The following is a 16685-nucleotide window of genomic DNA, read 5'->3' as shown; positions in this document are numbered from 1 at the left end:
AGAAAGCACTTTAAAAAAAAATTCAATGAAGACTAAAAATGGCCAACAAACTACGTAGATACTTGCCCTGCTCACACACACATGTACCTTTTACAGGCAAAACTGAGAAAAATAAGCATTCTAAATACATACTGATTGAGGAAAGAGGAGCTCAAATCCAGAGATGACTCTTCCCCGATGTGACTCTAACCATTAGACTAGCTGTATATAAATTGTTGGTGGCAAACCCACTTGATTTCTTAATGCTTTGGAGTTTTGCACCTTTTATCTGTGGCTCCAGAAGGTTCTCCATCTAATGGACCCAGTGCACACTGCTGTACAGTTGTGAATGCTAGAGCATTTTTGAGTGAAGTGGTATTTTTGGATAAAGCAGTACAGGCTTTAAGAAGAGTGCTGTTTTTACCACTGTCCCTCTGCAGAGCTCTGGCTCCAGTGATTTAATTAAGCTGTGAGTAGACTGTATTTACTAACAAAATAGTCACTGTTAAGTCTGTATCCTGGGGGTAACAGGCTCCTGCCTGTGGAAATGACCTGGTTCAGTTTTACCTACTCAGGCCAGACAGCATAGAGGTGAGAGAATATGGACATTTATAGGGGAATATGCCCTATCTTCCAAATACAAAAGAAGCTGGCATTACTAGAATGTTGTGGGGCTTTGTTTGGTTGTGGTTTTTTAAGCTAATGTGAGGGGAAAAAAAAAATGCAACCTACATAAGTGTTTAAACTCTTCCCTTGATCAGTAACAGAGGATCCTACATTAGTGCATTGTATCTGCTGAAAGAAGTTGTTGGGTTGTTCCCCTCCTCCCCAAAATATAAACATTTTTTTCCTGCTCTTGTGTTGGCTTTTTAGTCCCCCCCTTCTTCTTTCAACATCTGGACCATGTTGGCCGACGGGTAGACCACTATGAAAGGCCTGAGCTATCTCTGGGATCTTATGAATATATTGCTACTTTGGATTATTGCCGAGTGAGTATTTCCAGTATGCAAACTAATTTACAATTTTATGTCAAAACAAACAAAATCCTTTGAATATCTACAGTAGAGTAAATGCACTTGTAAGCTGGATATCAGAGTCCAGGAACATTCTAGAAAATGTAGATAGATGCTGAGAAATTAAGCTTATAATATTATGTTTTGGTTTTTTGTGCCGCAGAGTATGAGCCTAGCAAGTAAGAATAACAGCGCAGCAAAGTCATGGATCACATCTTTAACTGAGGCACTCTTTTGGTCCTAGCTAGCATGTTGCACTGGGTAGAGGATATAGCTGAAATTCTGATGCAGCATTGCATTTTAGATACATGTTTTCTGTTGATTTTGCAGACAGACACACACCTAAGTTTCCTCCCCAATATTGAGAACCTTAACAAGGGAATTTGAGCTTGTAACCTTTTCCTGGCAAGGGTAGTTTTAGTATTCTGACCAGTAAGTAAGTTACAATGGAATGGGTTCTCTCTCCTAATATTAACTTACTGAAGAACTCAATGCAAAGGCCACTTAAGTCACTGTAAATATTTGTAGTTCATGTTATTAGAGAACTCGGCATAAATTTCTTAAGCTTCTCAAACTCTAGCTCATTTTACAAAACTGCAAGTGTGACTTCATCTGCAAACAGTATGGACATATTTTTCTGGTTTTGCTGAAATCAAGCAGAATTTTCTTCCTGTCAGTGGAATTGAGGTCATGGTAAGGTTAGGAAAGGTAACTGGGTCCTACAAAGTCTTGAGGTAGGTACCAGTAACTTCCTCAGACCATCAAATTATTGCTGGTATGAAGAAAATGAACAGGTTTAATTCTGCTTTCTCACTAGGGTGCTGCTCCAAAATCCAGTGAAATCCCTAAGATGACCTAAATAGATTTTGCTGAAATCTGGGTTAAACGAGCGTGAGGCATTACAGAAATACAGTGCGGGCTCCTCAGTGTACCTCCGGTGTAGCTCCGTCGAATTCAGTTAGCTTTGCTGATTTCTGGCAGCTGAACTTTTGAAAACTTGTGCACTGAATGGCTCTGTGCCATTTTCACAGTTCTTTTTCTCTACTCCAGAGTGTAACCCATCACAACGCACCTTTCAGTGCACTGGCTTTTGCCATATAGCTTAAATCGGGGAGTTTCCTCACTAAGTCATCCAGTATGGTCTGTTGTCTTCTTGCAAAGACCCATCCATAGACTTACTGGAATGTTTCAAAAAAGAAAACTCTTATGAAATTAACACTCACATTGGAATAGCTAACTCACTAAATTTTACAGAAGTTTAACATTATTTTATAATTGATTTTTCATTTTGCTCCAAGTTGCAAAAGTTTAATTCTTTTATAAAACTAGCTTAAGACCAGAACTGAAAAGTCATTTCCTTTTGTGCTTATCAAATGACAAGGATGAACAGCTACAAAAAATGTTAACAAATAACAGCTGTTTTGCATTATTGCGCTCCTGCTAAGCGGATGTGGCAAAAGCACAAGTCCTTATTTCTACCATATATTTGTCAGAAATTACACAGGGATTCTTTATAAATGGTGATGCAAATCAACAGTCTAGAAGTAGTGTTTGATACAGTTTTTGAAACTAGAATCCAAGTAGAGTAAACAGAACAGTTTTTAAAAATACTGCCTGGTTTTAGTTCACAGGAATTAATCCTGATTTACGTGATTCAAATGAAGTGAGATCAAGGGTATAATGTTAGTTTTAGCTTAAAGTGTGCTAGGGACCATGGATAAGTCCATAATTCAAGGGTTAGATGATTTTTTTCTTAAGTGGAGTTTTCTGAGGTTTAGTTTAACACGTATAATTTGGTTAAGTGGTCAGAACTCTGTCTATGAAGGCAGTGAAACAGTATAGTGGAAAAGCTGTCCTGATTTTGACACCAAGTAGTGACCACTACACATCTTAATGGGAATTAGGAAAACTGATCTTAGGGAGTATGATGATTACTGTTGCTGTGTTCACTTTGGATGGTCTTCTTCCTGGGTACCTCTCTAAGCATTATATCGCTTTATTTGGGAACAAAAAACCTTCATCTTACCTTTTCTTACTTATAGAAATTTGGGCCAGTAGTGTATGTCACAATTTGTATGCAACTTACATGATGAGTAAGAGGAATTCCCAAAGAAATCCATACCAGCCCAAGGTACTGCCGCGTATGCAGCAGTTAAATACATTGAATGCTCCACTCTCGTGCTTTGATTATCTTACAGAAAGTCAGCTTGTTCCTGAAAGTACAGTTCAGCTGTCCAGAACGCAGTGGAGGATAAGGCAGCAAGACAGACAGGATGCAGTTGATCACCACTTAGTACTGCTAAGAACTGAGATATTTTAATGGTGGTTCAGTACCTGAGTTGCATTTTCTGTTTCCAGATTGGTTAGAAATCACTTAATAGTTGTTAGAGGCAAATGCTATCAAAAGCCGAATTTAAGCATTCACATTAACAAAATGGTATTGCACATTGATATAGGGCATCAAGTTGCAAAAACTGTGTGGTTACAGAAAAAAGCCAAAAGGCATATTTGTTTAAACACTTGAATTCCAGCAGAAAATCTTTTGTGTTTCATCTTATCTAATAAACTGTTACCCGTTACATATTTTATTCCATTAGGACGCTATTTTCCAGCAATAATGTTTCATTCCAGGGGTGGACTTTACCCAATATGTGTCAACTTTCTGCAAAAGTTACTATATATGATCCATAGCATTTTTCAAACAACTGAGCAGTGTATTTAGATTGCCTTATGGTGCCATCTGTAAATTTTTTTGACATAACAGGACACTGTCTGATTTTCCCTGTGAATGGTCGTTTTTTCTGTAGAACAACAAGCCTCCAAAGCCACCAGCTTATATCTTCATGATTGATGTATCGTACAGAAACGTAAACAGTGGCCTAGTTAAACTCATATGTGATGAACTGAAGACTCTGCTAGATAAACTGCCAAGGTAAAGAAACATAAGTGTGCTTTGCTTAACTCACTGCACTGCAGTTTCCATGCAGCTTTGCATGTTGAGAGGTAAAAACAAGCTACAGAAAATGTCAACATTTACATTACTGGCATTTTTGGGGGTGATAGTGACCAAATGTTAATTTTAACACTGCTGGCAGTTTTTAAACTTTGATGTCTGGGCTTACTATATGAATGGAAAGAATCCGTCATACTAATTGCACGTGTAGCTTGCATTCTTTTCCTTTCTTGTAGTGAATTCTAGCACTATTATCAGCTAAGTCCCAGCTTGTAGTTTTGACTTTACTTGCTGTAGTTCTTTTTACTGCAGTGCTGCTTTTCTCATTAAATTAAACAGGGAAATGTCAAAACCAGAATACTCAAGAATGACAAGTCTTTCTAAAGCCATAGTGTTGGTGGCTTGTATCTTCAGCTCTTATTGTTAATTAGCCAAACTTTTAAAGCTTCTTGCTGTGCTGTGGAACTTTTCTGCCCTGGTAAGTATTTGAGAGAACAAATCGCATAGGCAATGATCATTTTATGAAGTATAGCACGTTTGCTTTGTAAGCATTAAACACACAGTAGTAGTATTACTACTGATCAATATATATTAATGACAGTATATTATTTTAGTGTAGTTCAGTAGAGTTTTTAGTATAGTTTTCAGTACAGTTTTTAGTATAGTATAGCTGGGATGCACAGCTGATAGGGTTGACATAAATATGTGTGGGGGGGTTTAAAGTAAATAATACAGCAGTTCATTTTATCAGGGTGTTTTAATTTGATCTAAGGCAAATTTTAAATAATGCAGAGACACATAATTACATGAGAGCATTGAAAGACTGAGAAATTAAGTAGGCAAGATGTTTCTCAGCGAAGGCATATAAAAGCACTGAAGAACATACAGAAAGAAAATGCATTCCAAGTAACAGCACTTGCAGAGGGAGAACAGATTTAAAAAATGGAGAGCACAAAGTGAGGAAGAATGGGAGACAAGATCCTTGAGATAATCTGGGATCTGTTAAAAATCTTTTATCGTATGTCCTTCTGGGATCTCTGTGCATGAAAGAAATTCCAGTCCAGGGTGGGGGCTTAGTTTGTCAGATGCCCATGTAAGGCCATCTCTCAAGTACTTTGTCATTGAAGATTACACTGGAGACACAAGTGTTTGATATTATCCTAAACATATCTCAGAGCTTTCCATCAGGATGGGTCATGACTCTGAAGATAATAAAAGGCACGGGTGTAGGAACAAAAAGCAGTTGGCAGTTTAAAAACACCTGGGCTTGAGTAGGTTAGGGAAAGTTGAGGAAAAATGAAAGCGAGTGTATCTACATCACAAAAAAGACACAATTCTTCTCCTAACACTCTGCAGAGATCTGCTGCTGAATAATTTGTTTGCAGGGCCAAAGTTTTCATGTCTACTGAAAAAAGCAATAAAAAAAATAAAGAAAGGGCAAGCCCTTCAGTTTCTTCAGACTCATCTGTTGTCATTAAACAATATTAATTTAAAAAAAAAAAACTTCAGGCATTCCACGGAAATCTTTTATTTTTGTGCCGAGACACAAAGGTCACTGTGGGGTTTTTTCCTCTTGCTGGACAAAAAAAGACACCTGCAAAAATACTCTCCTGTTACCAGATGAGGTAAAAGGCCTGTGTTGGGAATCTGCTCTGTGCTCGTATCTTTAAGAGGAAAGACTTGGGGTAGCAGAGCGATCTGTGTCACAAAAAGGCCATTGGTGTAAAGGCCTGTGCCAGGTAAGCCTGTGAAAGTGGCTGCGAAGTGAGAAGTTAGAAGTAGCAAAGAAAGGATTAAGGTAGGTGGCTCAGGACCTGGTGTTAAGAACTTTGTGTTTTCGTAGACTTGCAGCACAGCAGGAAACACATTATTTGCTTCCTTGAAATTTTAGAGCAGACATTTTCAAACTTACGTGTTCCAAACCAGAAACCCCTGAATCTGTATTTAGAGAAATGCGTTTACAGAAATTGGGCCTAGGAGCTCAGAAAATCAGGCTACCTAGATGTGCAAATATGATTTTTACGTGCATAACTGGAAAAAAACATTTGAATGCATTTCTGTACATATGATCCAGCCATCTAATTCTGAGACTTTAAAAAGAACTAAATAGAGTGTGAGCTACATAGGCAATCGGCTGCTACATTTACAGCTAATCTTCAAAATTGGATGAAGTGTAGCAGTACAGACTGCCACAGGTAGGAGCAGTATCTGAAAAAATTGTCCCGAATACCTGCTGTGTAACAACTTTGGACTACTAGGATGATGTGGATTGTCCCTTTGAAGTAGGAAAGTGCTGTATGTGCAGAAAGTTAATAATACCTTGTCCTCACCAAGTTCCTGAATGCTCCCCGTTAGTCATGTTAATAAGAAAATAGTGTCTGAGTGCTGGGAATTATTAGAAATTTACATTCAGAAATGATGCATCTGAGTTGGTGTATCTTGGAGGAATTATTTAAAATGCTTCTTTATGGAGTGTGTTCAGTACAGAATATTGATTTGTTTTAGATCAAAGTAGCTCCTTTCTCATTCGGCTGTGTTCCCAGTAGATTAACATTCTAGACTGACATGAGAGTTAAAGATTGTAGATAAGAAAAATTATTTCTCTCCCAAGCTCAAGGTTTTAGATGAAGCTTGTGAAACTGCTGAGGACAATTTTTTTTTTTTTTTTTTCCCCACTGAAGACAAACAGATTTGATAGCGGGAAGAAGGCTGACAGTTTTTTCTATTTGCAGAAGTACTGTATTTGTGGTGTTTCTCGTCTTTAGTTTGACTTTTAATTCTGCAAGCATTTGTGAAGTCATGAAATGCAATCTGTTGGTTGCAGTGGAATGGGATGGAGGCCTTGCCGTTGATTTTGATGGGGCCAAGGCTTTATGCTCCTTAGGAGGATAAGTATTTTCAAACCCTGTCTGCTTTGCTGTGGTGAGGGCTCGAGGTGACTGTTAACAGTCCGTTGTTTCTTCAGAGGTTAGAGTGAAGGACAGATAGTAGATTTGTTGCCCTAAGTGCCTACTCGTTGGAAATACTATGGCAGGGCTCTGTTACTAAATTCTTTTGGTGTGATAGTAACATCTCTGAATCTGTGTACATTATGGTATCCTGTGTGTTGATTAGCGTATTTCTTTGTGTTGAATTTTTTACAATCGTAACCTTCTGTGGGTGACATTTATAACCTAAAGAAAATAAAATCAGCTTGGCTATTTCTGTGGTTCCTATTGCTACAGTCTCGATTAACTTGCTGGTACATAGTTCTACATCCTGGTGAGATTAAACAGTAATTCTTGCTGTCCCCCTTTTACAAATGGAAACTGAGGCACAGAGAAATTAAATAATTTCCTCTCAGGTTGTAAATTAAATGAGTGGCATAGCTGGGAATTGAATGAGGATTTCCAAGTTTCAGTACTTTGAATATGAAACTCTTTCAAACGTGCAGAAGCATTAGACTGCAGACTCGGTGTTTGCTGGGTTTGTGACGTCTCACTGTAAGTTAGGTAGGCTGCTTAGATGTTTAAGACACCAGACATTATTCAAGCATAGCTACTATTCTTACTAGGCATCAGTCATTAGTGTCACTGAATCACAAGGTATGCTAAATAAAGCTGATTTTCTGATTGTATCTTGTAACTAATTGTCCTGTTCTCTCTTTTCCCATGTTTTGAGTACAACACGGTTTATTCTTTATCTTATGGACTTTTGACTGCTTGGATGGGATGCACAGCTGATAGGGTTGACATAAATATGTGGGGTTTTTTTTAAAGTAAATAATATAGCAGTTCATTTTATCAGGGTGTTTTAATTTGTTCTAAGGCAAAGATTGAAGCCATTACATCTGCTTGGTTGTTGTTTGCTTTGTTGCTCTCAGTACAGATAATGATCTGAAAGCAGCCTTCCATTTCAAAGGAATGCTTTTACGGCAAGGTTAGAATTTCAGAATTATTACCAGTTGGTTTTGTTTTTCTTGCAGAGAAGAGCAAGAAGAATCCTCAGCAATTCGAGTTGGTTTTGTCACTTACAATAAGGTCCTCCACTTCTTTAATGTAAAAAGCAGCTTAGCTCAGCCGCAGATGATGGTGGTCTCAGACGTTGGAGAAGTTTTTGTTCCTTTGCTGGATGGTTTCCTTGTTAACTTTCAGGAATCACGATCTGTTGTTATCAAGTAAAGTATAATCATTCCATATGTGAATAAGATCTGAATGCTTATGATATGCATTATGCCTCTTAGTCAATTGTGTTACTGGGTTTTGAGGGGTACATGGTAATTACTGAAATACTTTAGAAGCCAGCAGATGCTTCAAATCATACTTTTCCACCTCTGAGGCAAAGACAAAGTGACCTCAGCAACTCCCAGTGCTGAATTTGAAAGCATATTTAGACCAGCTGTAAACCATGCATCTTCAGCTGTGCTTCTTCAGAAATGGGCGGGGGGGTTGTGGCTGTGTGCCATGTTGCATGTCTTTCCCCTTGCAATGTATCTGATGCACACCTGGATGTGATCTAAGGACTCTGTAAGTCCTTACAGCACACTAAAACTCTTTAATGTTTAGCTACTTTTTATTTATCACATGCTCCTTTATGTTACCAGCTTTGAAATAATGCATCTCACAGAATTTAAAAATTTGTATTTTGATTTATTCTGGCTGGAATCCTAAGAAATTGAGTAATCAAATTTTTTTTTTTTTTTAATATAAATTTGCATGGAAAACATCTTCCTGTGAGAAGACTTGCTAAGTTACAAGGTATGTTTGGGGATTATCCCAAATAGGCTAACCTGCTGAGGCACTGATCCTTTCGGTCTTTCATAGCTTGTTGGACCAGATTCCAGAGATGTTTGCAGACACTAACGAGAGCGAGACCATCTTCGCTCCTGTTATCCAGGCTGGCATGGAGGCACTAAAGGTAAGAATGCTCCTCTCTGTAAGAGTAGCAGCTCTTTAATGAGAATAAGATTTGATAAGCTGCAGAAGTTCCGTTTGCTAAAAGCCAGTCCCAAGTCCTCCTACAAATCACAATGGGAAATTAGAAAAAAAAGTTGATTGTTTCCAGCAGTAACGTTCCGTTATTCTAACAGTACATTTGAACTGCTCTAGTCAAAATGAGAATACTGACAAGCATAACATCTGTTTCCAGATTTTGCTTATTGAGGGAAACCAGTCCCTAGAGTCTATTCTGCATAGGGCGTTTAGGAGAAGAGGAGGAGCAGGAGTCTTTTCTTGTTCAGCATTTGAGAGAAATAAAAAAGTGCTTCGTTCTTGCAGCAGAACTAATAGATACTCCGGATGTTTGCAGAGACATCCAGTCCTTGCATGTGTGAAGGGCAGGAAAAGAGGCAGTGTAAGATACAGTTTTACCCTGCCTACTCTCCCGCTTCTGCTGACTTCTTGTGCAAAACGAGATATTTATGACTATTTATGACTGCAGGTGGGGGGGTTGGAGAGTTTCCGCTCAAGAGACAAATTCTCACAGCTTGAACACAGCCGACAGTGAATCCACAGGTCAAGATGCATCCCCAGTTGCTTTCTGTATGTCCAGGACATCCCCTAAAGTTCGGATATTTCCATGGAGCGCTGCCAATTAAAGGAATGCCACCATGCTTCACCACAAGATTTGTAGGGGCAGAAAACAGCCAGTTGTCTTTAAAATAGTTGATTTATCTGCAAGCTGTGTATAAGTGAAGCCTAACTTTGAGTAGATAAACTTGCTGAACCTAAAATACACAACAGTTCTCAAATCTGTTTCTCAAATAGTTAATTAATAGCTGTTGTTACTTACTCATACTGCCAGAGGTATGTGTGCAAAACATACACGAGGTTACTGCTTCCATCAGAATGCTCTTCCCTAATACCTGACTTCCACAAAACAAACTTAAGGGCCATAACTGTAAATTTCCTTTGATGTTGGCTATATAAGAAAGCAGCTCTTAATTAAGCTTTTTATTTAGCTCAGTATTTTAGAGTTATAATTTGTAAGGATTTTCACTGAATTATTCATATGCATATACCTCTGCTCAAGAAAACAAGTCTTGTCTAAAAAGACTAACATGGATTGTGCTCCTATTTGAGATTTTAATTTTTTTAATACACTTTTAGAAATAATATAGATACATTTTAGAAAATATGTCAAAAGCAAAGTCAGTAATTCCTGATGTGGATCATGATGAATAGGTAACTCAGTCTTCAGCAGAATGTTTCTTAAAAGGAACTGAATAAATTTGCTTTCATGATTAAAGGTGATCATGCTTTAAATATTAAAGCATAAATTTCTATGTAATGTAAATAAAATATATATAAATTTATTCTAAAGCATAATATTAAATATTAGGGGTGAAATTTCAGCTCTGTTAAAAGTAAGATACTGTCTTCAACTGCATTTCTGCCATAGCAAAGAGATTTCTAGTTTTCCCAGAAGAACGCCGTAGCTTTTTTTGAACGTCTTTCTCTTGTGAACGTCTTTAAGACCTGGAGGAGAAAGAGTAGCAAAGCTGATTTGTGTCTGTAGTCTTGGGTATCGCAGTTTTAAGCTGGGTGTGCGGTTAAGTCTGGAGCAGGAAAAGGAAAAATCCCTCTTTCCTCCTTCCTTCCCTTCACCTTCACCCAACTTCTTGAATACTTGAAGACCTCAGAATTGCTAATTGGTTTTCACGTCACTTTGCTTTAACTTTTGGTCAGCCCTGAAAAGCTCGGGCAGCTGGACTAGGTGATTGTTGTAGCTTACTTCCATCTGACGTAGTCTGGTTTACTCTCTTCATTCTCATTAGCTGTCTTGCTAGTGAGAGTATGTGATAAACTGGATTTTCTAAATTTTGGTGGAAAAGCTTGTAAAAACTACAAAGATGCCTGTGGTACTGCTACTGTTGTTACGCTCTTCTTTGGAATTCAGGGGTTTCTGTCAGTAGTTTGTCGTCTCAGTAAATACCATGTTCTCATCAGAGTTCTAAATAAAAATGGAAAACTTGAATAAAACTGGCAGTTACTTCATTTCTTGGTGACAGGAGGAATGTTCATCACAAGTTTTAACACTCCTGCATTTTAGTGTAATTTGAATGTGGAATCTACTACAGGAATGCAGTCGTCGCTTGTCTATAAAAATGTAGTGAACACTAGGGTGCCTGAATTGAAATAAATAATTTTTCTGTCAAATTACATTTCCTTTTAATTTTATCCAATTTAGTGTTTGTACTTTTGACACTTGCTGCATAATGCTTGTATCCAACTGGAAAATCTCCGAGAGAGGTACTCCTAGTTTTGCTTATCAACATTTTAGATTCCTATGTAGAAATTGCTGTAACAATACATTGGCCAATGTATCTGTGTGCTAGACTAAGTGATTCACTGGCAAAAAATTCCCAGCTTGTTTCAGGACTTATTTCCAACAAGGTTTGCATCTCCAAGTGAATTATTTAGCTCTGAGGAACTTGCAGAAAGTTTACACTGTTCTCTAATGTATGAAAAGTAGGCTTGTTTATCTTAGCAGTAATAACTATGCCAATATGTTGTCTTTGAAACAGGCTGCAGAATGTGCTGGAAAATTGTTTATCTTCCATTCTTCATTGCCAACTGCAGAAGCACCAGGGAAGCTGAGGAACAGAGATGACAAAAAACTACTCAATACAGATAAAGAAAAGGTATTTTCTACTCTGAGTTAACAAGAGACTGCTGTTACGTCAAATTTCTCTAATAGAACCTTGATTTTTTTAAATATTCTTTTATAAAGATGTATTGTTTAATGATGTAATATTCCCATTCTCACTGTGCCCTGATCATGTAGGTGTGTTGATATTGGCCCTATCGGAACACCAAAGCCAAACTACAGTAGAGCAGCCATTCCCACCAGTAAACATGCCCCGCAGCAGATAATTGCACCCATCAAGAGCCTTTGCTGCCCGCCTGTTCAGTGATTTAGTCCTCCAGGAGCTGGTTCCCTGCATACGAGTACATAGGCAGGGGCAACATATATTTAATTGAATCCATGCCTCACTTCAAACTTCCACTTCATCTCTCTTTTTTTTTTTTTTTTTTTTTCCAAGTGGGCATCAGGCTGCAGCTGGCTGCCCACTGCATCTCATGTTATGACACTTGTATTTTTTAATTCTGTGCAGACACTCTTCCAGCCCCAGGTAAATTCTTACGAGGCCTTAGCCAGGGATTGTGTGGCTAATGGCTGCTGCGTGAACTTGTTCCTCTTCCCGAATCAGTATGTGGATGTAGCCTCCATGGGTCTCGTCACAATGTACACTGGAGGAACGTTGTACAAGTACAACAATTTCCAGGTAAGTGATGCGGGTTTCCTGCCTTTTGGATAGTAACACCTGGGGAGTTGTCATTTTTCTTCTCATTTCAACGTGTGCTTCAACGTTTAACAGAGAAGTAGAATGGCTCTAGAAAACTTACATATAAACTCCAGGGAATAAAATTCAAACTTGGAAGTGACAGCTTAGGCTCAAATACGTATCATGAAACAGTAGCAAGCTGGTTGGTATCTTAAAATTAAATCCACTTACTTAAGCATGCTGACATCTGAGCAGGGAAGTCCCTTATTTAAGTGGTGGACTTGGCAGTTAATGGTTGGACTTGATGATCTTAAAGGTCCTTTTCCAACCTACATGGTTCTACAATTCTATATACACAAGCAAAAATGCTTACGACACAGACCCCCAAGAAAGCCCTACCACCACTCATGTAAAATTTCACAAGCATCTCTCTGGGGAGTAGGGGACTTTGTGTGTCAGGAGCTGACCTGCAAAAGCATTTCTCGGGAAGTCAGCAAGGCTACTCTGCAGTTCTTAAGGCTGTGCCGTAAAGTCCTAGCTAGGCTGCAAGGTTAAGAGCAAGAGCGGATGTTACTGGAGATAATGTGATTGAACAGAAATTCTGCATGTCCAAGCCTAGCGATGGATGGGTGGGTGGACACTTGCACAGACATGTTTCTGTTAACAAAACAACAGTCAACATCGCTCATCTCTCTTTAAAGCAAAGGAGAGATGTTAAGTATGGAAAGAACAAGTTTGCTGTCGGGGTGTCACGGCACGGGGAGAGGGCTGGGTTTCTGCTATGCTGCTGCCATCCAGTGGGGAACTGCAACTTTGGCTTTGTGTTTCCAGCTCGATGCTGACAGCCCGCGGTTCTTAAGTGACCTCAGGAAGGATGTTGAAAAAAAGGCTGGATTTGATGCAATAATGAGGGTTCGGACAAGTACAGGTAATGGTACCCGTTGGGAAGAAAATGTGTATGTGTATGACAGTATAGAATTTTAAATAATACAGTGCTGTACGGATCACTTCTAAGATCAGGCTAACTGTTTTAGCTTCATTATGTACCTCTTGAAAAGTAATTCTTTAGACTCATAAAATGCAGGAGCATGTCCTTCCAGTACATGCCGCCACAATAATTAATTTTCAAACATGAGTAAGGTTTCTGATCATTACGCATGCCTCTTGGATTGCAAGTAAGTTGTATTAAAAAAAAAGGTGTTCCTGCTGGACACTTACATGTTCCTTCATTTTCATACTTCAAATGTCATTACCGTGGCTGCTTTTCACACATTCATTCTTACCTCAGAGGCAAGTATTTGAGAAACACACACACACACAAAGTGGCCAAGTCAACAGCGCAAAAGGTTCTGCATGGTCTGTGAGTCACAGCGCAGCTTCATGGCCTGTCGGCTCTTCCCTCTTGCCCAACTGTAAGGACAGTTGGTGGGAGCCCCTGAGGCTGCAAATCCCTGAGGGAAAATGGTTCCCGTTTCAGTAGGCAAAATTGACTGACCATAAAGTCACAAAATACTGTCAGTATTGTCATCTGTAAGTAAAAGGATATGCTGGTTTTGTTTTAATCTGGCTGTAGGCTTCAGGGCTACGGACTTCTTTGGTGCGATTTACATGAACAACACCACGGATGTAGAGATGGCAGCAGTTGACTGTGACAAGGCAGTGACGGTAGAGTTCAAACATGATGACAAACTGAATGAAGACAGTGGAGCCTTAATTCAGGTAAACCAACTTAATTGCATGTAATGTCATGAAATTGTGAGCAAGAATTTCTGCAGCTGTAACAGGAAAAAAGTAATGGTGTAGGACTGATGGGAGCAAGGCACAGCTTGCACAGACTCTGGTGACATAATAACCACTAATAAAAGAAGTTTTAATTAATTAGCCAAAGGTTGCATCTGACCTCAAAAGGACAAAGAACGCCTGCCCCCTCATGGCAATTAGCGTGTTCACCTACCTCTGCATTGCGTGTTCTATGCAGGGATACTGAAGCACTTTCCAAGCACTCACGGGAGACCTCGTTAGCTATTGTTTTCCATTTTACCAAATAAACATATTTGGCATACAACATTCATTACTACTTATGGGGAAACTTACTGTTGTAGCATTCCTTGTGACATCTCTGTTTAAGAGCAGTTCTCTATTGCTAAACATGACTTCCAACCCCATGGACTGCTGAAGACCCACCAGCAATGGTATCTGTGCAGTCAACAGTTCTCACTTGCAAACTGTCGGCTGGCTGCCGTGCTCCCTCAGCGTCTTGGCACGCGAGTGCTACAAGGCCCGCAGCGCTCACCTGCTGGCATCATGATGTACTCTGCCAATTAAGATGAGATCAGACAAGATACCGAAGTAGAATTGGAGCCTAAGGAAACTGAAGTACACTGTCACTTTTTAATATGCAAGCCCCTGGTAGGTGAGGGAGACAGGGCTTAGCGGGACCTCTTGTTTCACTTCATAAGCAGCTTATTCATGTAAAAAGAACCAGTCAGCTCTTAAAGATGAGCAAGTTTTTCTGTGGTGCTTTTGTCAACCCTCTCTTGTATGGCATCTTTTCAGATACATTGATTTGAACTGTTCACAGTATTACACCATTTCAAAGTATGGTTTACAAATTCACAGTCGGTGGTGTCTCTTGTTTTCAGATGATACCATCAGCGTGTAGTGAAGGAGAGTAATAAGCCTTCCTTCAGTCTTTTATTATTTTTTAAATAATGTTATGATTGGCAAATTATTATAATGTCTAATATAGTTCCAGAAAAATACAGGTGTCTTGCTCCTATAGATGACAGAAGCACTGCAGCAGCACTGCAAGGCTAGGCTGCCTTCAGAAGTAATTATACGCCTTTTATGCACAAAGTAGGTGGCTCTTGCATGATGGCAGCTTTTTGTTTTAACATAAATGGGAATTTGCTCCTCTGTTGCAGTGTGCTGTCCTTTACACGTCAACAAGCGGGCAAAGACGACTTCGCATACACAATATAGGTTTAAACTGTAGCTCTCAGTTAGCTGATGTCTACCGGACTTGTGAGACTGATGCACTTATCAACTTCTTTGCTAAGTCAGGTAAAGTTATAACAAGCCCATTTTGTTTCCTTTTTTACTTTGGGGTGGAGGAAGGGGAAGGAAAGGGAGCTGAAGTGATTGCCTAGTGGGAAATCATGTTTTGTAACTTGCAGCTCCAAGCCTGAGCAACTCTTGAAGTAGTATAAAATTGGAAAGACATCTTGATTACGTGTTTTAGACATGCTGCTGTAAAAGTAATGCTTGTCAATGTAGCTAGAAACATGTAACATGTAACAGACAAAACTGTGTAGGCACAGTAGTGGAAATGGACATCCGATCGTAGTGTTGGAGGTTTGGCGGGGGTTTTCTTGGCAAAGACAAGTAAAGATCCTCCAAGATGCTGTCTGTAGAGAGACTAAAGAACAGCTGTAGACCTCCGGTTAGTACAACTGAAAGCTAGCAGAAGAGAGATAGTTTAAGACTACCTGTCCATCTCTAGCACGTGCTTTTACTCTTCTGTATTTGTAGCTTTTAAAGCCATTCTAAGCCAACCGCTGAAGACTGTCAGAGAGATCCTGGTGAATCAGGCAGCTCACATGCTGGCGTGTTACAGGAAGAACTGTGCCAGCCCGTCGGCAGTGAGCCAGGTAAAAACCCTCCCCAGCCAGGCTGTGCAGTAGAGGAAAGGCCACCCCTGCAACATCAGCGTTGCCAGAAAGGAAAACCTCAGGACAGACTTTTCTTTTTCTTTCAAATATGAGTGACAGGTGGGATTCAATGCAGCAATTACAACAGACAGAGGCTGCTGTTGCTGAACAAGTGGCAATGCCACTGAGGAAAGTGATGGTCCTATGCACACGAAGGAGCTTAGACAGCCTTTTTCTTCCTGCTGGAATTATGTGCTGACTCCCAAAGCTTTCATTTTTTCTTCTATTATTTTAGTATTCTAATTTGTGACAACTAAGGCTGTTGTTGTCAAAAAATGACAACAACATTGTATCTTAGTAAACAACCTGAACTTGCACATAGGCCTCTCAAGCGTGCTGGAGTGATAAATACCTGATGTCTAGATGGGGCCAAACTCCTAGGTGGGGAGGGAAAAAAACCACCCTGATGACTAAGACAACAGTCTGTTAACTGCTTTATTTACCAAAGGGTAGCAAGAAGCTCTAGGAACCTGATTGATTACCTATATTCCACACTACTTGAAAATTCTCTTAAGACATTAACTTAAGACATCTCTTATTATTTTCAGCCTATTCTTTTATCTATTCAGGACATTCGGGGAGTCTAACTGAACCAACAGGAAGGTGTTTTCAAATCAAACAGCAACTGTTTCTGGCTAAAGTCTTTTGCTGTTTCAAACAAATACCCAAAGGTGGCTGAACTAACTCCAAATCCCATAATCTGAATTTAGCTTCTGTTTTTCTTGCAGCTCTCAAAGTATCTCCCAATCATCTCCTTCAGCTTT

At 39.4% G+C, this 16685-nt stretch overlaps 1 protein-coding gene across 1 annotated transcript in view; it reads left to right on the top strand.

Moving 5' to 3' along the window:
* The window catches only part of SEC24D (SEC24 family member D), a 50832-nt gene that overhangs the window by 31312 nt on the left and 2835 nt on the right, over positions 1 to 16685 (top strand). Inside the window, exons 9-18 of the mRNA XM_010293986.1 lie at positions 853 to 968; positions 3800 to 3924; positions 7910 to 8101; positions 8748 to 8841; positions 11450 to 11566; positions 12041 to 12211; positions 13043 to 13139; positions 13785 to 13930; positions 15136 to 15274; positions 15743 to 15861. Of these exons, the coding sequence (XP_010292288.1) occupies positions 853 to 968; positions 3800 to 3924; positions 7910 to 8101; positions 8748 to 8841; positions 11450 to 11566; positions 12041 to 12211; positions 13043 to 13139; positions 13785 to 13930; positions 15136 to 15274; positions 15743 to 15861 (1316 nt within the window). The remainder of the gene's footprint in view (positions 1 to 852; positions 969 to 3799; positions 3925 to 7909; positions 8102 to 8747; positions 8842 to 11449; positions 11567 to 12040; positions 12212 to 13042; positions 13140 to 13784; positions 13931 to 15135; positions 15275 to 15742; positions 15862 to 16685) is intronic.

The sequence above is a fragment of the Phaethon lepturus genome, unplaced genomic scaffold (genome assembly GCF_000687285.1).
Source record: "Phaethon lepturus isolate BGI_N335 unplaced genomic scaffold, ASM68728v1 scaffold15309, whole genome shotgun sequence".
Classification (NCBI taxonomy): Eukaryota; Metazoa; Chordata; class Aves; order Phaethontiformes; family Phaethontidae; genus Phaethon; species Phaethon lepturus.
This window is presented reverse-complemented; position numbering and strand designations above follow the sequence as displayed.